The sequence below is a fragment of the Myotis nattereri genome (genome assembly GCF_964212035.1).
Source record: "Myotis nattereri genome assembly, chromosome: 14".
Taxonomy (NCBI): Eukaryota; Metazoa; Chordata; class Mammalia; order Chiroptera; family Vespertilionidae; genus Myotis; species Myotis nattereri.
In genome coordinates this window covers 42,170,396-42,194,959 of record NC_138089.1, presented here as the reverse complement: position 1 = coordinate 42,194,959, position 24,564 = coordinate 42,170,396, and the positions used below count along the sequence as shown (strand labels likewise).

The 24,564-nt window shown below is 39.3% G+C and overlaps 1 protein-coding gene across 3 annotated transcripts in view; it reads left to right on the top strand.

Annotated features, from left to right (window-relative positions):
* ZNF385D (zinc finger protein 385D) overlaps positions 1–24,564 on the top strand; it is a 696,979-nt gene that overhangs the window by 397,342 nt on the left and 275,073 nt on the right. The window contains exon 1 of one of the 3 annotated variants that reach the window (XM_081105791.1): positions 22,900–23,212. The exons of 1 other annotated variant lie outside the window; for it this stretch is intronic. In XM_081105791.1, the coding sequence (XP_080961917.1) occupies positions 23,191–23,212 (22 nt within the window). In that variant the 5' untranslated portion in view covers positions 22,900–23,190. Of the gene's footprint in view, positions 1–22,899; positions 23,213–23,439; positions 24,139–24,564 lie in introns of those variants that run through there. One more of the 3 variants, XM_081105790.1, reaches the window with a different exon arrangement.

Below are 24,564 nucleotides of genomic sequence, written 5' to 3'. Positions count from 1 at the left end.
GAAAATGATGCTTCGTCCATCTCCTCTTACCATCCTGCCCCAGCCCGGTAAAGAGACAGAAATTTGGGAAGGATGTAGAATTGAGGAAAGTAAGTTATGCAAAAATTTTTAAATATTTACCTTTTACAAAAAGCAAATTCAGACCAATGTGATGAAAATGAGTTCCTGACAAAGATCAAAAAGGGGTTTGGAGTCAGAGTGGGTTTTTCAAAATGCAAATATTTTAAACAAAATAGGACATTGCAATTGCATACAGAAGCTATTCCCTCAAAGCCTGCTGGGGACATTTTCTAGTTTGCGTAATGTAATTAAATTCAAGCCTGATGAATTCAAATTTATCCCAAAGACACTATTGGCAACATGATCCCATGTGGTGAAAAGGCTGAGAAAGCAGCATGTTTGGGGGCCAAGGGAGAATTAGAAAATCATATCTAAAGCTCACAGCACATGTTTGCGAGGATTCCTGTGCAGCGCAGGTCAGCAGTGATGGGAAGGAAACTGGGGCCCTTCTGAATCTAATCTTCCCTCTGAAAACCAGCTGCATCCATGGACAGAAGAGAACAGCACCCGTCTCTGCCCAAAGGGGTAGCAAATGTGCCTTTCTCATGGGGCCCGAAGAGCTGTACAGGGAAAATGTGCCTTTTCCTTTATGTAATTATGATTTGTGAACATCACTTGCATAGATTAGCTTTATTTTCCCTGTTATACTAATTGCTGATGCTCCATTTAGAAATTATGTTTCCAGAAGCTCAAATAAAGTTTATTATTTTACTTCTAAATTACATTGAAATCTTTGGGTAAAGTTAAACATCAATTTAAAAAACTGAACAAGGGAGATGAAGAGAAATTCACAGAAACACAAACATGTTTCTTCTATTAAAAAACAAAACAAAACACACCACACATTAACCTATTGCCTGGCCAGCATGGCTCACTGGTTGAGTGTGGACCTATGAACCAGGAGGTTACGGTTTGATTCCTGGTTAGGGCATATTCCTGGGTTGTGGGCTCTATCCCCAGTGGGGAGAGTGCAGGAGGCAGCCAATCAGTTATTCTCTCTCATCATTGATGTTTCTATCTCTCTCTCTCTCCCTCTCCCTTCCTCTCTGAAATCAACAAGCATATTAAAAAAAAACATTAACCTATTAGTAAAAGAAACATAAATGCACATAACAATGAAATGGCAGTTATTGGTTATCAAATGGGATACACACGCACACACACACACACACACACAGTACACATACTTGTTTTCTTAAAGGTAATACTCAATGCTGGTGATGGGAGTGAAAACAGACACTCACACACAGTGTGATGTGATTGTAAATTGGTACAATTGGTTTGAGAGCACTTGTGAACACTGTACCAAGGTTCTTTGCAGCAATTTTGTCCTTAAACCCAGTAATTACATTTTTAGGACTTTATCCAAGGAAGCAATGGGTAATAAGCACAAAAACTAATGGAAGAGAATGTCCATTGCCATTCCATTTATAACAATGAAAACTTGGAAACCATCTAAGTGTCCAAAACTAGAACAGTGCTTTAATGCCTATGGTACACTCAGAGGATACTGATTAACACTTAAGGTTATATTTGACAGAATTTTAGTGACATGGGGAAGATGATAGTATCAATGCCATTGTAATAGCCTGGTTATTATTTCACAGCAAAGGAAGAAAGGGAAAACTAGTTGTGGGCATGCCATTGATACAGCTTTGTCAAAACCTGCATTTAACACTTTCCAAGTCTGTTCCCCACTGATCAGCGGGGGAAGGGAGTAGACAAAGACAGTTTAAGCGCATGCCCAGTAAGGTCTAAGTGACATGAAAAGGTGCTTACCTGTCTGCCAGTTATACCTGGGAACAAATTAGGTGCCAGGATGGGTGTGGCCACTGCAAGTGCAAGAAACCTGAATATTTAATTTCTTAAAGGAAGAAATGAGCTCTCTTCTCTCTCTCTCATGCACTGGATCCGGACTCTCCTTTGGCAGGGGGGTGGGCTCCCTTAGCCCACAGGGTGGATGGCCATGTTGGACTCTGCAGGATAGACCAATGGACTTGAATCTGGCCTGAATGCTGAACCACACTGGCTGCAGCATGGCACGGGAGCTCTGCCACAGGCCCTGTTTCTGGTTCTGCTGGAACCCCAGCTGCACCTTTTCCAGGGCTGGCTGAAGGGGCAGGGGTTTTGGAAGCCCAGAAATGTAGCTTCATGCCAATAAAGCCTTCTTCCATATCCCATCCTCCAGTGAGGACTTCTGATAATTCTTAATTCAGAGGCCCCCAGGAACCTTGCTCCCTCAAATGACAGGGAGTTAATTCTCAGATAACAGAATAATATTAAAATTTTATAACACAAAGAAATATTGTGAAATATTTAATATGTAAGCAGTATATGTCATCGTGAATATACAGTTTACTGTCTGAAAGGAAATACTATTAAAATATTTTTGTTTGGGGTTATGGGTTCTTATTTTTCTTCCTTATATTCTTTCTGAATTTTCCCAATTCTTTAAGAGGAATGTTTCATAATGTTATAGTTAGTGAAAAGTGTTATATTTAAAAATGAGCTCTAGAAAGAAATGTATACTATTTTTGGCTTAGATAATTTAAAATGTACAATAGAATCATATTCTTCTATTATTAAGAAAATAATTACTTTCCTGTTATTGAAAACTATAAGCATTTCAATATAAAAATTTAATTTCTGGAGGTATAAGACAGCAAACATATGGAGGAAGAAAAGATAAACAAATAACCCAAACATTCATGAAAATTATAGAATACTTAAATTTGGAAATTAGCATAGAGGGTTCCATATGCCAAAGGAAACTTCAGTTAGGTAGAATTAGGCTCATTAAGAGTTGGAAAATAGAGCCATAAGAGCAGTTTCCTTTGCCCTTGTTCCTGCCTCCCCTTGACCCTTATATTTTTAGTAAGGAGAAGCTATTCTTTATTTACCATAACCTCCAGATGACCTTGGGAAGGAGCAGGTATGATAGGTGTGGACAATGAAAGCTCTAAGCTGATTTAAGGCACAGATGCCAATTCTTCCTTGCAAATACTATGTAACCCTGTATGAAAGAGTTAATGAAAAAGGAAACGCATGTGAAAGAAAAGCAAAAGATATGCAGCCATCATCCAGAGGAATGTATTCAGTTTTCCATGAATATTTTACGCTTTTGACTATGTCCTACTTCTTGAATCACCCCTTATGCGATGGAGCTGGGTTGCACCCCTTTGCAAGCGTCAGTTGTGCACATCTCTTCCAAAGCTTTGCTGGTTGCATTTATAACATGAAATTGGTATCTTGGTGGGAGTATTTAAACCATGGAAATTGGCTAGCGCTACAAACCAGGGCTTTGTTTCCCTGGAGAACCAGTTGTCAAGCATTTACCAACATCAGCATACCACTGGCCTGGATCTGCCTTCTCAGTTTCAGACCCTTTGTTCAACTGCCTCTGTCATTTCCATTTCCTTGTTTCCAAGATACCACAAAGTTCTTATCCAAATCTAACTTCCCGGACACACACACACACACACACACACACACACACACACGGCATCTTTGAGTCCCCCAAATTCCCATTATCAACCACAGGCACTGAATTGGAAAAGTCAAAACCCTCAGTGATTCTTAATCATATTCACTCCTTCGTCAAACCCCTGTACCACCCATCATTACCTAACTGTTAGTCAATGAAATCTCTTCAATATTTAGCAAATCAATCCCTCCCTGTATCTACCATAATATCCTCATGGAAATTGTTCTCTTTTTAGCTAGTCTCTGAGCTTTGTGATACCATAGGATTAAGACTCTTTTCATTTTCCCCCTTTCTGTTTCCCATGGCTTCTCTTTTTGAAAGTTTTCCTTTTTTTGGCCCCTATTTTTAACAGAGCAGCCCACGTTAGGGAGGAGATTTGTAGTAAAGTTTGAAGATGTCACACATGAAAGCACAGATTAGGAAATGTCTTTTTAATATTGTTATAACTATTTAATATGTATAGAAATTAATATTATGTCATCAAGATGATGGATAATAATGATGATGGCAGCTGTTTATTAAACACTTATATGGATCAGCTGTTCAAAACCACAGACCAATTTAGGGATTATTGTCCTTGTTTTACAGATGATGAGATGGAATCTCAAAAGGTTCAGTAACTTTCATAGGGTCACACAGCCTCTGAGTGTCAATGCTTGGATTCAATTCTGGGTCAGTATTACTTTCAACCTATGTTCTTTCTGCTATAACATTTTGCCTGTCTACCAACCTGAGGACCCCATTGTTTCTGATGTAAAAAAATTCATTCAATCCTGCTAAGCATTAAAGATTCATTTTGGGTTTGTTTAAAATTTTCTGATCATATCTTGTGTCTAACTCCAATTTTTAACTACTTTGTTTACCCAATCCAGTTATTTCAGGTGTATCTGTGTAATTTTAACATTTATTTTTTTCCATTTTTTTCTTTTTTAAAAATATGATTTACCTTTAATAAAAAACATAGTTCTGAAGTTGTAAGTTTGTTTAGCTTGACAAATGTACCCTATATAACCACTACCTTAATTGAGATCTATAGAATTTCTTCAGTGGAAAACTGTAGGACCAGATTTGGGAGTAAAGCGGTTTCATAGGACTTTTGTGGTTAAATGATAATAAATAGATACTTCAAACTTGTCAATATCTGTCTAAAACTGTGCAGATAAGTGGGATGTTAAATTCTAATGGCATAATATTAAGGATATAAGATAGGCATTTTGCTGAGTGCCACCCCATGGCCTGGATAAACCTTGTCTTTCTATCTCCCTGTGGTCTGGTGTTATGTTCCTAAGAACAACCAATCATCTAACTAATATTTCTATTCTTCAGATTAAGGGATATAAGGGAGGGAAGAAAGTCTTAGGGAATAGTGGCATATGTCATTGAATAAAAAGCTTTCCTATCGTAAAACAATAAATGGTTGTGTTTGGTATAAACAAAGCAAAACAACAAATTCTCATGGCAAAATTCCATCCTAAAATATTTCTTTGCCATCTCTTTAAGAGATTGATCAGAGAAAATATACGTATTCTCAGCCATATGGTCAATGCTGACTCTTATCTCTCTCTCATTCATTCATTCACTTTTCATTCAGACATTTATTTGCTCATCTAGCAAACATCTATTAAGAGATCACTATGTACCAGACACTATTGTGGATGCCAAAAGCACAGATAGAGTAAGATAAATATCTATCTATCTATCTATCTATCTATCTATCTATAAATAAAAGCCCAGTGACTGGAATGGTTGAACGACCAGAATGACCGGTGGCTATGATGTGCACTGAGGCAGCCAACCAGCCTCATCCGGGCCCCAGTCGGCCCCCCAACCCAGCTGGCCTGGCCCCCAACATCCTGATTGGGGGTAGGGCTGGCCGGCCAACTGCCTGCAGCCCCTCCTCCCCCACACCGGCTCAGCCCGATGGGCCCTCATTGGGGTGGGCCTTCCTGACCCCATCCGTGCACGAATTCATGCACTGGGCATCTAGTATAGATATAAATACTCTGCCCTCAGAGAATGCACAATCCAGTGAAGGAAAAGGACACAAACCAAGGTGTACCAAGCTGAAAGCTTCAGGAGAATTGTATTTATATTGAAATTGATGGGAAAAAAGCAAGGCTTTATTGCTTCCTTGAGAAAAGAGTAGTTAAGGAAGACTTTCTTTAGTTTCATTCCTTAAGGTAACCTTGCCTGGCATTGGCACACCTGTTAATTGCACCTTGATTCTGATTCTTTAAATAGAAATAAAGAGAAAATACAAGCTAGAAAGAAAATAAAATGTAATATTTCAGTTTAAGAATACATTCTTATCCTATATAATAAAAGCTTAATATGCTAAGTGTCTGGTCAGCTGTTCAACAATCAAAGTGTAATATGCTAATGATATGCTAAGGCCACTCAACTGTTCATTTTGATGCGCACTGACCACCAGGGGGCAGACAATCGACCGGTCGACCAGTCATTATGACGTGCACTAACCACCGGGGCAGATGCTCTGACTGGTAGGTTAGTTTGCTGCTGAGGTCCAGCCAATCGGAACTGACAGAGACAGGCCGGACATGCCCTGGAGCCCTCCCTCGGTCCCTTCCTGGCTGGCCAATCTTCCATGTCTCTCCCCAGCCCCAATTGTGCATGGTGGGGTCCCTTGGCCTGGCCTGCACCCTCTTGCATTCCAGGACCCCTTGGGGGATGTTGGAGAGCTGGTTTTGGCCCGATCCTACAGTCCAGGCCGAGGGACCCCACTGGTGCACCGGGCCTCTAGCTAATTATAAACTTCCTTTATTTTTGTATATTTAATCATTGTATATTACTCCTGTTTAAATGCTCTATTCTGGTTATGAAATGGGTCATAACTCTAACTTGAAGGAGATCCTTCATCTTTGCCCATATTAGAATGCAAGTATGGGTCGCATGGAATAAACGACCTTGAGATTCTTTCATTCCTTGCATTCATCTATCTCCATATTCCACTAAGATTTCTCCCTTTAAGTGAGAGACAAGTACACATTTGTGAAATCCTCTCAGGCTTAGAATGTAATTATGTAGATAATGAAAACAAATTGTAATAATGTAGAAATATGAGTAGTCTTAATTATTGGCTAGAATTGGGTATGTGATGGGTATTTATAATATTTTAAACCTATCATTTATTTTTGGGCTTTAACCTCATATTATAAAGAGTCCACTCCTTGAATTACCAAAATGCTCCAAAACAAAGTTAATATTTGTCTGTTATCTAAATATCTACAAGTATATACTCTCATCACAGTATATAATCCTCTTTCTTCCTCCCCTCTGTCTCCATATCCCATACTCTACCCTACTGTCTTTCCATTCATCCATCCATCCATTTAACAAGTATGCATTGGGTACTTACCATGAATTACACACTAGATCCTGGAGATACAGTGGTGAATCCATCATGGCATCTATCTTCAAGAATCTTAAAGTCTTGTGAAGAAACAGGTGAGTGTCCAGGCACCTATAACAAATGTATTATCACTAAGGAGAGTGTGCTGAGGAAGCATATAGGAGGCTTATCAGGAGAGTTATGAAATGTTCTAGAAGAAAAGGCACCTAAGTTTGGAGGTGAAGAAATGTGGAAATTTGTCAGATACAAGAAAGACTTGAGCTAAAAAGAGGACTATATTTCAGAGACTAATAACACAAACAAAAAAATCATGTATAGCTTCAGTCTTGTTTAAAGATTGCTGTCTCATGCTTAGCATTCCTCTAAGAACTGTGATTTCTGTAAGGCTCTCAACTGATAATCTTGCTACCAAATTCTATTTCAGTTTAGGCTTAGATAGATATAGCTGGAGTGCACCTGTATGAGGGGTGGTGGGGGTTGTACACGCTTTCTTTAGCTACTTCTCATGAGCAAAAAGAAAAGACTGGAGTGAAAAAGATCTTATGTTTGATAGCTACATTGTATATGGTCATTGAGCTCACAACTTGAATCAAGTATTGGATTAGGCAAGATTTATATTAATAGAGCCTCATTGGGCTATTCTCTTTACTCATAGCCACAAATCCTTTCAAGTACAAAGGTTCAACTGTAAACAGTTTTTCTAGTAAATACAATATTAACTATGTGCTCTTGACTTCAAGAATCTTCACTTCTTTAACCTGCCTTCTAACTCGCTATATCCTTTCCTTTCACTTTACTCCACTTAATATACCTTCTTTTAAATTTCATCTATTCTAACTTATTCTTGTCCTTACTACTTATTTCTCTGTTATCTTCCATTCAATAACTGATTTTCTATAATGGTTTCATAAAAGTTTCTGTATTCTCCTACAAGATCTCCCCTGGCATTTTCATCTCATAGCAAATCTGTTATGAACTAGCAGAAATTGAGAGAAAGGAGAGAATCAGTGAAACCATGTTACTTATGGCCAATGGCATGCCACACCCCTACTCTTCACTCCAACACAAACTCATTTCTTAAAAGCATGCTGACTGAGTCTAAATACATGGACCAAAGTCAGGGTTTGATGTTCTAACAGTTCAATAAGCATCCCCGCTCACCAATAACAAATAGAAAATCATCTAGTTGACATAGGTCAATGCTGTTCATTAGTCTATTAATAAAAGAGGTTTGAATATTTGGAAAATAATACATAAAACAATGAATACAGGCTACATATCAACACTAAGAGTAAAATAAAATTACTTATGTTGTTTACATGTACAAAATATTAGTGGAAAATAAGGGTCAGAAGAGAATAAGTCTTTGATCTGGAGAGCTAGAAATGACGGTGTTTCCTTGTAGTACCCATCATTTATTCTGTAACTACCCTTAGTTCACTTCCTGAATGCCTGGATACTCCCCCTCCCCCAGAATGACTGACCTTTCCCTTTCCCCTTGAGTCCTGTCTTTCCCTGCTTCACATTGCTGCCACCTAGTGTTCTTGGGTTTAGAAGTAGTCAAAAGGCTAGTATACAGTATTTGACCATGACTCCTCCTAGTGTCAGTCTACCAAATCTCTTCCAATTCACTAAGGGTATAAGGAAAGATATTATTGAAGAATACAGACTAACTGTACTTGCTTCAAGGGGGAAAATGAGATGATTGGAAAGGTTTATGTGAAAATAAACTATTGAATATCCAAAGCCTACCTGTAAAAATGTGCATCTCTCACCCCAGCTGGGTGGCCCAGTTGGTTGGAGCATATTTCTGTATTCTCCTGCAAGATCTCCCCTGGCACCAAAAGGGTTGTGGGTTCAATTCCTGGTCAGGACACATACATACCTGAGTTGTGGGTTCTATCCCCGGTTGGTTGGGATGGGTATAGAAGGCAGTACATCGATATTCCTCTCTCACATCTAGGCTTCTCTCTCTCTCTCTCTCTCTCTCTCTCTCTCTCTCTCTCTCTCTCTCTCTCTCCCTCTCTCTCTCTCTCAAGAGAAAACATATCCTCAGGTATGGATTAAATAAATAAGTGCCCCTCTCTCCATCCAGCATCCAGTGTATGCACTATTTCTTTGTCTTTGCCATTTCCCCTCTATTCTACTTTCCTGGTCTTCCCCATTTTCGTATGTGAATCCATATGACTTGAGTTTATATGACCTAGGTCCATGGCCTTTCATTAATTGACAAGTTCCTTATCCATCTCTAAGTTTATGTTATTAAGAACAAACATGATTGTTTCAGTTAATCTTTTCAAGCTAGGTCATGTAAGTCATAGGTCTCAGAAAATCCTACTCAGAGGCCACCCTAATCAAATCAGTCATGTCAAGGGGTGAGTGGGGCCTGCATATTTCACATGGACAAGAATTTTTCCAGAAAGGAGGATGGCTTGGCAGCCACCCTGAAACATGTCAAAGTTTTCTATATTTCCCATCGAGATTGATGCATTTATGTTTCTAAAGAAATAAGAGTGAAATCTCACATTCTCACATTATATAGTGTGAATGCTATACATAAGCACAACCTTTTGGAAATGGCTGCTTTTACTTTTTTGAAATAAATGCAATAGCCAACTTATTTTGTGAAAATATTACTGAGATTAGAAAGGCATTTATTTTTGAAGCTTTAGAGAAGAAACAAGGCATTTTTGACCACTGAAGATACCTAGTTCTTTATTTCCTTGCGGCAACTAAAGGTAAGGGCAGTCTAAGAATACTCTTCAGTGCTTGAGTATCTTCAAAAACAGGGCCACTCATAGTGTGACAGAAATTTTTTAAGAACTTTGGAGGCAGGAAAGAAGAGAAAATTTGAAAAAAAAGGCTTTGGAGCTAAAAATGTAAAATTATACCACAACTTGTATATAAATCTACAAACTTATGGTATATGACTAAGTGGAGTAATTTCCCCTATTTTCTTCTGTGTGATATAGATAAATAGATTAGATAGATAGATAGATATAGATATAGATATAGATGATATCTAGATAGATACATAGACACATAGATAGATCTATATATATATATATGTAATATTCTGTATCTGTATCTATATCTGTACTTCAGTGCCAACATGTGTGTGACACAGAATACAATCTAGCCAGCATACTGAGTCCATCATTTTAAGGCTAATCTGGGTCATTGTCAAACAATTAACTGTTCAATTTTCATTTGTATATTCAATGCTCAGTTCCCATGACAACTGGAAAAGCTGATTTATCCAGAAACTGGTTGAATTGGTGATTCTCAACTAGACAAGAACAGCTATGTGAGACATTTTTTTTTTCCTTGCCTGCTGTGTTTCTTTTAATGGCATAGAGACCGAAAACCTGAGCCAGGAAAACTGTGGCTTATACCAGAGATTTACAGCATCACTGCATATGCTTATCTCAAAAGTCACATGGTCACATGAGAGCTTTATTTCCACGGAATAGTTAGTAGTTAACTATTCTAGCACCTTTTGAGTCTATAACATGCAGTCCCTGATTAAGCTCTTTGTGGTTTTATATATCCTGTTGCAGGTTCATGATTGCCTCCCAGCTACCGGTCCTTCCTTATTCTGTACCATTTTCCCTGCCTTTTCTTATTGAACATCTCTTATTTCTTGTCACACACTCCTTTTCCTTCTGGGCCTTTGCCTATGCTGTTAAGTATTCCTGGGATACTCTTCGCTATGTTTATCTGTTTAATTTCAAATTATACTCATCTTTCAACTTAGATGCCACATTCTCAAAAGTCCTTCTCTAACTTCCCTGATTGCCCACTTTTTTCTTACTTTCTGCATCTCCGCAGACTATGGCAGCCATTGATTCACCTTTCATTACAATCCTCCATTCTCTGAAAAATTGTAAGTTCCATAAAACTGAGGACTCTAATTGATTTTGATCATTCCTCTATCCCTAGCCTGAAGAAGAGTGTTTGACAAATGGGTGCTCAATGAATATTTGTTAAATTAGTAAAAAATGAAAACAATTAAATTACTTCCAGATGAAGCTTTGATTTGAAAATAGGTGAAAAACCACTTGGTTTTAGTCCATGGTCTGTTGTTGCTGACATGTAGTTAGAGATTAAGAGGAACTTACTATTGATATTTTATTTAGGGTGGACTCTTCATGCATATGTCTGCATCACAGATACTGTTTCCAAAGCAGAATTTGTTTTTTCACTCCAGAAAGAATGGTTTCGTTGTGTAACTAAAATAATGTCATTTAAAAAGATATATTTTATATAGTGTAGGGACTAAAGAACATGATCAGTTACTCAATTTCAAAAGATTTCCCAATTGCCGAAACCAGTTTGGCTCAGTGGATAGAGCGTCGGCTTGAGGACTGAAAGGTCCCAGGTTCGATTCCGGTCAAGGGCATGTACCTGGGTTGCGGGCACATCCCCAGTGGAGGGTGTGCAGGAGGCAGCTGATCGATGTTTCTCTCTCATCGATGTTTCGAACTCTCTATCTCTCTCCCTTCATCTCTGTAAAAAATCAATAAAATATATTAAAAAAAAAGATTTCTCAAGACATTTTATTATTATTTATTTATTTATTTATTTATGTATTTGTTTTACCTTTTAATTTAAAAAAAAGTTAAAATTTTTGTTGAGTTTATTGGGGAGACATTGGTTAATAAAATATATAGGTTTCAGGTGTACACTTCTACAGTACATTATCTGTATATTACAGTGTGTGTTCATCACCCCAAGTCAAGTCTCCTTCCATCACCATTTATTCCTTTTCCCTCTGATAATCACCATACTGTTGTCTGTGTCTATAAGGTGATTTTTTTCTCTGCTTAATAGGATTTCCCAAGGCATGTTATACTTGAAAATTATGGAAGTTCCTCAAAGCTAATGCGTTTCTTCACACTCAAGCTAATTAGGGTCTTTTTCTCCCTTCAATTTTTCTTTTCTGGAAGGTGAAAACTTTCCACTACATAGAAACCCTTGTGAGACTTTTATTGTCTTTTCAAAGTAATGACACCTTCTAGAAAAGATAAAATGCTGAGTGATTACCTTCGTTGAAAAGAAAGAGGAGAGCATAATGATTGAATATCTCCTGGCAGACCTGACAGCTCTGAGCCATCACTGTTACTTGGATAGAGTATACATGGACCAGGGCATTTCTTTAGATTCTGGGCTTTTCTTTCTTTACATTAATTCCAAAATCAACAAGTCTCTGGAGAATAGATGGGCTTTTTCCCTAAGTTACACAGCAATTTCTTCAAGGGCTTCTGGCAGAAAAAAAGAACACACTCTCTCTCTTCTTTGGGAAATTAGTCTTGCTTGTCTGTAAATACTTGGAACCTAAATTTAGACCACCAAGCACCGAGCATTTATTGAGTCCTTACTCAATGACAGTGTCACTGGATAGGTTCTCCAAGAAACAAACTCAGTTGAAGGTTAGCATGTAAGGTATTTACTAGGGAGTACTCTGGGTCAGCACTGTGAAAGGGAGACGAGGAATTAAAGTGGGGAGAGGAAGAAGTTGATAATGTGCTGCAGGTCCAAGTACAGTGTTGGATATTCTAGAACTTGAGTGGTCCAACTTTTTTTTTTTTTTGCTCCCACAGTGATCATTTGATATGGTCCACCACAAAGGCCAGAAACCTAGGCAAGGCAGCTTCCAGCGGCTGAGACAATAACTAAAGGTCCTGTCGGTTGAAAGCTATCTGTCTACACCACTCCTAGAAGCTGAGCAACTAGTGTGTCATTTTAGGGGGATCTGAGCAGTGCAGCATGGGCAGGTATTGTTTGTGTAATTCTGATCCTCATCTCAAACCATAGCCAATAAAATATATGAGACATTAATTTTGCCTAATGAAATTTTACATTAAAAACAGGGAACTATACCTAATAGGACACAAGTTATAAAGAAGTCTTGAGACATAAGGAAAGTAGTCACTCACTGTGACTGTGGCAATCAAGAAGGGCCTCCTAGAGGAGGTACCATGTGAGTGGAGGATCAAGAAAGTAATATGTGTTGGTAGACAAATGGTAGAAGATACTGTAAATATATTTTCTCTTCCTTATGATTTTCTTAATAACATTTTTATTTCCTCTAGCTTACTTTATTATAAGAATACTAGAGGCCCGATGTACGAAATTCTGCCTCAGCTGGTTCTCGCAGCCCTGGCTTCGTCCAGAAGGTCATCAGTACTGTTGTTCTGCTGTTCGGTGTAATTAGCATATTAGCTCTTTATTATATAGGATAGTATATAATACATATACAAAAGATGTGTTAACTGACTATTTGTGTTATTGGCAAGGCTGCCAGTCAACAGTAGGCTATTAGTAGTTAAGGTTTAAGGGAGTAAAGAAATTATACATGGACTTTCATCTATCCAGCGGGGGTAGAAGATACTGATATGTCCCTAACCCCCGTGTTGTTTAAATATCAGCTGTCATTAAAATGTAAAAACATTTTATAAAATCTTTCCAGTTTTAAATACATAAAACTATGGTCAGCATTGGAAAATAATGCAAAAGGGAATGCATATAAATTTATAGTATCAGCCTTCTTTGAGTCACATTTAAAACAAAATTTTCAAAAATGTGCCTCAAAGAAGGCTGATACTATCATTGAATTATCACTTGTTTTGTTCTGTCAGTTAAATCCAACTTTCACCTAATCTATTTTTCCATGGTCATTGAAAACTTCTAGATTTCTTATGAATTAAATTCTATATTTAGTCAGCCTAGTTCCTGATAGTGTACTAAGCATCAGTATTCAGAACATATAAAGAAAAATATGACCTTTTGCTTCAAATACATAATCTGCGTGTAGATTTTAAAACACCTTCTCAATTGAGGACAGAGTAGATATTTATGCTTTCTACAATGTTATCATCTTAAATATGAAATGTAAGGGCTATCTCCATATTAGAGTAGCAGTAATAGTGTCTGTCTGCATAAAAGCTCCCTACCACAAAGGTGAGCCTTTGTTTACCTTTTGAAAATGCTTTCCCAGGAGGCCGTGGGCAGCATTTCCAATACGGAGAAGGCCAGTTGATCAGATAGCAGCAAAACTAATGAAAAGCATCATGGAAGTGACAGCAAGATTAATTAAGTTCCTCCAGTTGTATTCACGTGTGGCTGTGCAGAGTTCCTTTGGGTACTGCTGCAGTTAAATGGTATTCATGGTGACAAATACTGTAGATTTCCAGAACTGACACTTTTGAGTCAAGGGTAAAAATCACTTTCGGTCATTTTATCCACCAAAAGGATCAGAGAGATGAGCCGTTAGGATTATTAATATGTTTGGGCAAAGCCCAGATTGAAATTGAAATATAATTAAAAGAATGTTGCAGCTGTAATATTTTGTTTTTTCGTTTACCCATTTCTTTTATGTGTTTTAGACATTTTGACAGAGGAAGCCAAACAAATTTCCATCTACCACATTTGACTGGAGGCACAGCATTATGCACACTTGGAAACACTTTCAATTACTTTGTGTGGACTCTTGCAATATTGGGGCAGAGATGCATTGTCTCTCTGCTCACTCTATATGTTATTATCACAGTATATATAAAAATGGAATGTCTATGACCTAAAGCATCCAAATGTACTAGAGCTGTACTCAATTTATCTCGAAGGCTCTTTTTTTTTTTTTTAAAGCAAAAGAAGAAATTCAATATGTTTCTATTTTCTTCTTCCATTTTGTTTGCAAGCACATCTGTAGTGAGGCTGGGTGGGGACAGGGCTGATTTTCAAGTTGCTGCCCAGAAACCATAAATGAATTTTATTTTGAGAAAAATTGGAAACCTCTGGAGTGAATGAGATCTTTCAACCTGCTATACAAGATGTATTAACTCATGTTATTGTGTCACTGAATATCTTCAGAGCCGTATTATTCCATCTCTGTGTTTGGAAGCACTTAGAGGCTCATTTATGTATTCATTCAGCAAACACTTCCTATATTAGCTGTCAAATAAAATTCAAATCCTTTAACCTGTTATATGAGATCACATCCCCTATGGCTCCTGTGTTTTCCTTTCCAACTTTGCATGACAATCTTTTATGAAAATTGCTCTTAAATACTCTCATTTGTTCTTGTTCTCCCAGTCACCATCATTCACAACCCACCTTTGTTGTATGTTGTTTGGCAAGTTTTTCTGCAGTTTATCAATCTGGGCAAGTGTTAAAAGGCCAAGCTTAAGTTCCAAGTCTTTTCTGTAGTTTTTCCAGGTTTTCCTGAAGCCATCATAATTTTTTTTTTTTTTTTACCAAGACTTTATATACATTTCCTAGATTATTCACTTGTTATTTATTTTATATTGCTTTTGTTTTCACTTATATTTTTGGATATTTGCCTCATCTTCTTAAATACGATACAAGTGCTCTGAGGAGCAGAGTGAGAGCTCCAGGGGTGGGCAAACTTTTTGACTCGAGGGCCACAGTGGGTTCTTAAACTGGACTGGAGGGCCGGAACAAAAGCATGGATGGAGTGTTTGTGTGAACTAATATAAATTCAAAGTGAACATCATTACATAAAAGGGTATGGTCTTTTTTTTTTTTTTTTAGTTTTATTCATTTCAAACGGGCCGGAGCCGTAGTTTGCCCATGTCTGGCTTAGACATTAGAGTTCATTGCCTTGTTATCTAGCATCACCTTTTCTTCTCTTACCCCACCCTCCCTCTTCCTCCCTCCCTCCTCCAACTCTTCCTCTTTTATTTTTATTTTTTTTGCCAATAATGATAACAGTTATAACAACTTGACTTCCTATGAATGAGGCACCAAAGTAGGTAGTCTGGGGCTAAGAACAATAGGCCAGAGTTGACCTTATAAAACACTAGTAATATTGAAACAACTTCCTGAAGGGCTTTTGGGGAAAAGAAAAGAAAGGGGGGCATGGCAGAGAGATAATCTGAAAGGCTTCAGACAGGAAGCTTGTGCTGCTTCCAGTTATGAGGAAATCAGGGCAAATGCGCTGATGAATGCCACCTCTGAGAGAAGTTCGGGGTTTGATTAGCTTCCCCTAATCTTTCCGTTCTTGACTTAATTTTCTGTCTTGACTCCGGTACTTGGCTCCCATATTGGCTTCCTGAGCTGCTCCACCCACAACATTTCTGATCTCTCTTTCTGGCTGAATGGTTGGTTCCTGGCTGGCTTTTCCTCAGAGCTTTGGGATTTCTCTCTGTACCCTAAGATTATTTCTGATGTCGCCTCCTTGTCTGTGTAATTCTGATTCTTTTCTCCAACCACAGCAAAGGTTGCTGCTTCCTAAATCACGGGCCATGTCTGATGTTAATAACGTACTCTAGTCCACTAGCCCAATGAACCATGTCCTTGGTCCTTGGCATGCATTTCTGCTGTGTTTGGGATATGTTAAAAAATTCAAGGAATTAACACTTAAATAATTTTTCATGACTCCAAAGGGCCTTCATTCTACTTGGAAGATATTGATAACTGAACAGGCCAGTGAAATACAATCTGATAAATATTGTAAGAGTTATACAAAGAATATTTGGAAGCTCATTAAGGGAACACATGAGTCATACATAAAGCCAGGGAGAACTTATTAGAAAATAAACTATCTGAGTCGTTTGGGGTGGTAAAAATAACTATTTAGACAAATGAAGGGGAATAGAAAAAGGTATTTCAGAAAGAATATAACTATATTCTCAGTAGGATCAGAATGGAGCATTATCTAGCGGTGGAAGACTTTTGAGCTATTTATTCATTCAACAGATATTTGCACACCTCCTATTGTTTAGACACTGTTTGAGACACTAGATATAGCATGAACACAGCAGACATGCCCCTGCCCTCATGCCTAGTCTATTGGGGGAAAAGAAGCAATAACCTGTAACTCATGAGCTGTAACTATGACCAAGGCCTAGTCATAGCCAGATCTAAGGTAAGAACTCTAGTTGGACTCTCAATGCCAGTTATTAAATATTTTAAAAGAATGCCTATTAACTAAATAGAGAATTGGTAGGATCACATATAGAAAGGAATTACTGGATGTCTCTGAAGTCATGGAAATTTAGATAAATAGAATTTTAGAATACTATAGTATTTATAAGATTTTATTTTTATCAAAATATTGGCATATCTTTCTTTGTGGACAATTAATTTTTCAGACTAAGGTCCCTAAGCATTCATTTCGATGGAAACTTCAAGTGAGAATCTGGAAATAAAAGTGATTTATGAGTTTATAGCAGTGTCTACACAATCTAAAAAAAATTCTGATCAAAGCACTACACAGATCAATTGAATTAGGCATTTGTTCTCATATAAGACAAATGACTTATTTCTCCATTTTCAAACTGTTTTTACAGTGGATTGTGGTATATCAGACAGAGGCAAACTCAGGCTTAAAATAAATAGCACTTCATAAAATGTCACTCACATGTCAACAGATATTTACTCAACAAATCATTATGTTTTCAACAAATATTCAATCACCAAGTGCCCACATACTTGGCCTTTTGCTTACAATGTCCCTGAGCTCAGTGTTAACCCTCTTGTTTCTCCATTTGCATCTATACTCCTTGAAAGTTATTGAACCTCATGGATTTAATTACCACCTACAAATTGATGACTTCAACATTTAAATATAAAACCCACAATTCTTCCTTGAACTTAAGATCCATAAAGTCAAAGTGCTGTAGGACATTCCCACTTGAATATGTGATAGGTATCCCAAACTAAATATCTCCACAGTGACTACCTCTTAACCCCCAACCAGGCATGTTTTTCTACTTTTCACTCCATATCAGTTAGTGGCAATTCCACCCTTTCAATTGCTCATTTCCCAATCTTAAATAATCTATTACTGTTTTCCTTTTTCTCTTCCAGTGCCTATCCAACCCATTAGGATATCCTATTGACCCATTTTAACCTATGTATAAACCCCAATCATCTTTTACCACTTTTTCTTAGATTATTACAAAGGCTACCTAAATGGTCATCTTGCCTCTGTCCTTATTCTCTTTAGTCCATTCTCCACAAATTAGTCATAGTGACTCTATTAAAACATGCAAAGTCATGTTATTTCAAAGGCATCTACACAAGTCAGAATAAAAGTCAAAGTCCTTACACTATAGCCTATAAAGTCCTACTGAATTAGGCTCCATGTGACCCATTTTACTTCAACTCGTCTATACTCTTCAAATCTACTCTGCTGTAGCACACTGGCCATGTTGCTCTTCCTGGTATCCCTCAGGTATTGCCCTTCACACTTTCTGCAATGCTCTTTATCCAGCACTTAGAACAATGGATGGTACAAAGTAGGCATTCAAAAAATATTGAATGTATTCAATAAATATTGAATGAATGAATAGGCTAATAATGGGTTCATTCATTAAGTACCAATTTATATTAGGTCATGAAGATAAAAGAACATCCTCTTTCATTTGGGAAACAAACAAGTACAGGGAAATTCCCACTATGTCTAAGTGCTAGAATAAGAATTCATGTTGTGTGCTATATGAAAAATGAGTGCTGTGTGCTACATAAAAAAAAGCAACATCTCTTTCAGTCTTGAGGTTAGGAAAATGTCCTCAAAGAAATAACACTTGAACAAAGAACCAAGGTTGAATAGGAGCTGTCCAGGTAAAGAGAGCAGGGAAGAGAGAGTACAGTCTTTAAGGGAACTGTAATCATGAAATAGAATTGGAGTGAAGAGTGCTAAGGCTAAAGAATTCACAGAACTGGAGGAGTAATCAGAGACCTGATTATGAAAGGCCTTCTATACCCCGGTAAAACAGAGACACGTATGAGTGGAGTGAGTGAGTGACTTGATCATCTCTGCTTTAAAAAGATAATAATGGATCTAATATAGAAAATGGGTTAGACGTGAGCAAGACTGGAGTTGGGAGCATTGGCTAACATTTTTTTTTTTTTGCTGCAATATACGTAAGAGATAAGAGTTGACTAAATTGAGGCTCAGGGAAGGCAATGTAAGACAACTGGGCTGTGCTAACTCAATTTAATTACTACGGCATATAGCTATGAGAACTTGAAAAGACAAGCGAGTTCAAAATCTGTGGCCTGCAGTTCCACCTGACATATGTATTGCATGGAATTTAAGAACAGCTGCTGCTAAGCATGGACAAATTCAATTTGTGTAAATACTTTGCATAAGACACCATCCACCTCAAAGAATTGACCGTAGGCACACAGCAAAGTATGATGTTTTTGCACACAATCTGGTGGTACTGGGTATGTTCATTTATTCTTTCACAAATATTTATTGAGTAGCAACAAGTGCCAGATACTTTTGTAAGAACTATGGATACAGCAGGGAACAATTAACAAAAATGTCTGCCCTCATGGAGATCACTAGTATATTCCAGGGAAGAGCGACCAAAATCAATAGATGTGTACAGTGGTGTGTCAGATGGTGGTAACTGCTATGAAGAATCCTAAGGACAGGAGGGAGGTTAGGCAGTGTCAGGAGAGGAACCAGGCAGTGTGACACTGTGAAAAGACAGAGCAGGCAAACCTTTGAGCAGGACCTGAAGTAGATGAGGTATCCAGGAAGGCAATCTGGATATTTAAGCCGAGAAGAAATTCTCATGTTACCATATTTTTTTTTATTATCACTTAAAATTTTTACTTTATATTTATTAAAGTTTTAACCCCAAATATGTAACTGGTTTTAGGGCAGTCTTCCTTTTAATAGTGAAAAATATAGTTCTATCTGGCAAGCAATGAGCTGATTTCTCTACAGAATCTCCCAGTGTCTAAAACCTTCTTAGAGATGGATGAAGGCCAGAGATGTGAACTAGGTCCTTCCTTGAAGCTGCCGGGCCCTGACCCTGAGTTGACATTTGGGAGCATCTCTCAGGCACAGCTGGCATGTCCAGAACACCTAGCTGTGTCATCATTTGGATACTCTTTTGTTTCAAAAAGAAAATAGTTGTATTTTTCATTTTTAAATATAATAAATACAAATAAATTTTAGTGAAATAATAGACTGTAAAATTAAAATAATTTGTTTTCCATCCAGAGATAACTAGTGTTTTTATCTGAGGCCTTGGCATTCCAAATAACCCTTAATTGGAGGGGGGAAGGGCATACACTTTTAAATACAGGGGGATTACCTTCCTTTTTTTGGTTGAATAGAAGTCAATTGTTCAGATGAAACACTCAGTTGTCTCTTGGATGCCCTACTCTTTCAGAGGATACATGCTGCTCTTTCAGAAATAATCCTCTATAGATTAGGTACAGGTTGGACTATTCTATTACCAGATACTCTCTGCCTGTGTGTGTGTGTGTGTGTGTGTGTGTGTGTGTATTTCCCCTGGAGCGTGCAGTGACATAATTTGTTTGGGGAAGAAATTTACCTGAGTGATTATAAATGAGAAATTTATAATTTATTTCTTTGAGTAAAGAAAACTGTAACATAAATTCAATATACAAATATTAAGACAACAGTTCTTACTGACTGACCACATCATTGAAAAAGTTGCTAGTACCTCAGAGCCTCACATTTGGGACATTGATAATATCCACATTTCTGTATCTCAGTTTGTCAGTAAGAAAGATGACATAAGTGAATTTACCTTGTAACTGCAAATACAAGGGTGTTATTAATTATTAAGACAGTCCTTTAGCATCTCAAATCTCCTGTTTTAAACTCACTCTTAATGCTCACATCTCCTAACTACAGGAACTCAAACGGACCAAAAATTCTAACATTAAACTGCAGTGCCCCCTAGCCCATGTAGGAGGTCAAGGCAGCTGATGAGTTTCCTGAGTAAGCTCCACCACAGATGGTTCTTCTGCCTGAGGGAAAGGCCTGTACTTGGGCTTTTGGAGGATTTCCATCTGTCCAAAAGGAAAAGCGCGTATGTGCTTTCTTCAATATTTTCCTGTAACATTATTTCTTATTTGATAGGAGGAGTAAAAACGTAAATATTCTTTACTATTTAAATTTTATTCCTCCAGCCCTAGCCAGTTTGGCTTGGTGGATAGAGCGTCAGCCTGCGGACTGAAGGATCCCAGGTTCGATTCCGGTCAAGGGCATGTACCTTGGTTGCGGGCACATCCCCAGTAGGGAGTGTGCAGGAGGCAGCTGATTGATGTTTCTCTCTCATCGATGTTTCTAACTCTCAATCTCTCTCCCTTCCTCTCTGTAAAAAAGTCAAGAAAATATATTTAAATAAATAAATAAATTTCATTCCTCCAAATGGCTTTTCATAAGAATATTACTTGTAGATTTATTTTTTATTGCTATTTTTAAATCTCCTCCCAAGGATATTTTTTCCATTGATTTTTTTAGAGAAAGTTGGAAGGAAGTGGGGGGCGGGGAACAAAAGGGGAGAGAGAGAGAGAGAGAGAGAGAGAGAGAGAGAGAGAGAGAGAGAGAGAGACATTGATGTGAGACAGACACATTGAGATTGATGGGGCTCCCACAAGATGGGGATCAACCAGCAACCCTTCAGTGTACAGAAGGAGGCTCTAACCATTAAGCCCTCAGGCCAGGCCAAAGAGTCATATTTCTAAAAGAACCACTAGATTTATCCTAAGACTCATTGTAATATTTCTGATTTATATATGATTAGCTATCCTCATTCACCAAACTCTTTATAATTCATTGTGAGAGAGGGTATTTGTCATAGTGTTCCTTTCATAGAGAGGAACTAGGGGGTTAAGCTTTTTTGCAGGATTGTACAGCAAGCTGTTGTTATGAGCTTCAGTCCCCTGGTTCCAAACTTGTGCATGAAATCCACCAACAGATACATAATTGTGCAAAGAAAGACCCTTTACTATTTTAATATCAAAATGTAGAAATATTTGCTAACATGGCTTATAAACAGCCATATTAAAAATATATCTACTGCTTCCTTTCATAGACTAAAGTTCTTTATCTTCAGTTCTTCATTTCATGAATTATGTAGACATTTTTAAGTTTCAATGGTCCCATCGGTAAGTTGGGTTGCATAGTGAGGAGTCCTTAGGAAACCAGGCTTGCTCTGTGAGTTTATTTTCCATGCTGAGCATTTAAGTATTAATCAGCAAGCTTTCAGGGATTTCTTTCTAACATCCTTTTCTGTGTAAGATAAGAACTTCAATTCATTAGACCATTGGAGGAGCCAGAGGCTTTGCTAAGCTTTGTCTTTCTTGACTGTTCCTTGCAAATTTAGTGGGAGAGTGTGTGTGCCCGCGCGCGCGTGTCTACATTGCACTGGCGATGAGACCGCAATTTTGACACAATCTTGTTGCCTTTCAGACTCAATGTCTTTCTCCAGCTTAGGGGGTCAAAGGTCATTTCAGCCTCAGTGTCCCTTCTACTACTTACTAAGGGAAGCAGCACATGTGAAACTGGGAGGAGACTTTTTTTTTTATCTATCGTTTTATTTTTCTTTACATTCCTCTGTTAACCTAGCTCAGAAAAATACGCAGAAAATAAAAATAAATCTTCACCAACTACTCGCTGCTTTCTATGATCTGATCACTCCTCAGTGAAAACCTCTATTCCCCTAGCAATGGTCCCTGGAGGCTTTTACTCCACTTTGGTATTAACATCACAAACAAGAAACCCGCAAGCCCCAGGCAAAGAGCGGAAGCCCTCCTGCCTCTCTCCACTGCCTTTTCAACTTGGTGGGGGAAGGAGGGCTTCTGCTCTTTGCCTGGGGCTTGCGGGTTTCTTGTTGGGGCGAGGATGATGAAGACAGTCACGGGAGGGGAGGGATGAAAGGGTGTCTAATTACACGTTCACGGTAGACCTCCCCTTACCCACGTCCCCTCCCGCACACGGGCGAATATCCCCCCGCGTGCTCCTCCGTGGATCCAGAGACCCTTCTCGCTTTAAGAGACAGCCCCCCGCGCCCCTCACTGCGCCCCCCCTCCAGGTCTCTGGGCTCGTCCAAGCTCCCCGAGAGCCATGGTTGGTCCAGGCCGGCGATCGGAGCACCTCGCGGAGCCGCGGCGAACCGGGGGTGGGGTGTGGCGGGGTGGGGGTGGGGGGGTCTGTTTGTAGTACTCGCAGCCCTGATGTCACAGGCGCGGCAAGGACATCGCAAGGAGGAGTCGGATTACAGGCAGGATGGGCAGTGCAGCCGGCAGCCCGAGCGCACGCTCCAGCCGCAGGGGATCGTAGCCGCGGACGGGCGAAGGCAGCCTGCGAGGCGCTCAGCCCGCCGCCCGGGACGCACGCTGGGCGGGCGCTCGCCACTCTCCGCTCCGGGGACGCCTCGGCCGCATGTAGCATGAAAGGGCTCCGCTCCGCGAGTCAGCCTTGGGTGCGAGCTGATGCTGAAGACGCCGCGGTGGGCTTCCAGCTGTCCGATTAATGAGAAACATAATGTATTTTGGTGAGTGCTAACTCTGAGGCTGGAATTCTGGGGGCGACCAGCGCTTCATCGGTGCAGATAAGCCCTTTATTTATTTATTTATTATTTATTTATTTATTTAATTTTTTTAAAAAAAACCTTTAAACCGCAAGAATCTGTTACATCCAACCTCCCTCCGATTGGCACCCGGGGGACCAGGCTGTTGGTGCAGCCTTCGAAGCTTCCTTTGTGCTGTGGTTGGGGCTCTTGGTCCTGGATGAGTTTAAGTTGGGGAAGAAGAGAGACGGGGGTGGGGGTGGATAAACTTTGCCTGGATCTGCCTGCAGGAAGTTGGCTTTTTTAGTAGCTGGGTGCCGGAGGAGACCTGGTGCGCGGCGTGGGAAGCCTGGGGCTAACTTACGGGAATGTAAAAGTTCCTTTGCCAGGGATGCTGCGGAAGCTTAGCCAGTGTCAGTGTTTCCTGAAGCATTTGGGCTTTTCCTTCGTTCGGAGGCAGAAAGGGAAAACAGTCTTCGGTGAGCGGTGGCTGAGCAGCTGAGAACACTCCTCCACCCCATCCCGGTTTCCCGTGCAGCCAGAGCAGCCCAGCGCACCGTGCATTTTATTTTAAACCTGTAGACGTCGCGGAGCGGTTAGATACGTGTGCAGTTTCGTGGGGTGCCGCGGTGGGAGCCTCCCTTAGGTTTTCAGTGGAGCCGCCCGCATTTCCAGAAAACATGTTGAGGCTCACAGCTGGGCTCTCAGTGGAGCGCGGGGAGCAGGCGGGGAGCTGTACAATCGCACTGTAACGCTGCAACTTGCTGCCAGGGAAGGAGGCAGCACCCTTTCGCCACATAAGAAGCCACGGATTAGAACCGGATCTCCTCTCCTCCTCCCTGAAGTTATGCTTTCCCTCTGTGAGTTCCACCCGGCGTCATCCTCTAAGGGCATCTATCTGATATTCAAAGGTTTGTGAGAGCAACTCGGGAGGGGTTGAGGAAGGATTGAAGAGGCAAATGCTCTGTGTGATTTCTCAGCGTGAAGTAGGGAGTCCAGAGTCATTTTTCAGATTAAAGAAATATTTAGATAAATGCATGTGGAGCAGTACTAGTGTCTCGGGTATTTATTTCTGTGTGTACTATGTGCTTTCTCTCTCTCTCTCTCTCTCTCTCTCTCTCTCTCTCTCTCTCTCTTTAGCCTTTGAAACATTTGTGAAAGTGTAGAAGGGACACAAGCTGCAAAAGCTGAACACCTTTAGTTGTCTTGACAGCAGTTTTGATGTCCCTGTAATTTGTGTCATACTAGAAAAGAGGCATTAAAATAACAAATCGATTGGAAAGAAATAATCCCGATTTCATATCCAATCTAAGCAGACTCCAGAGTTGAACAACACC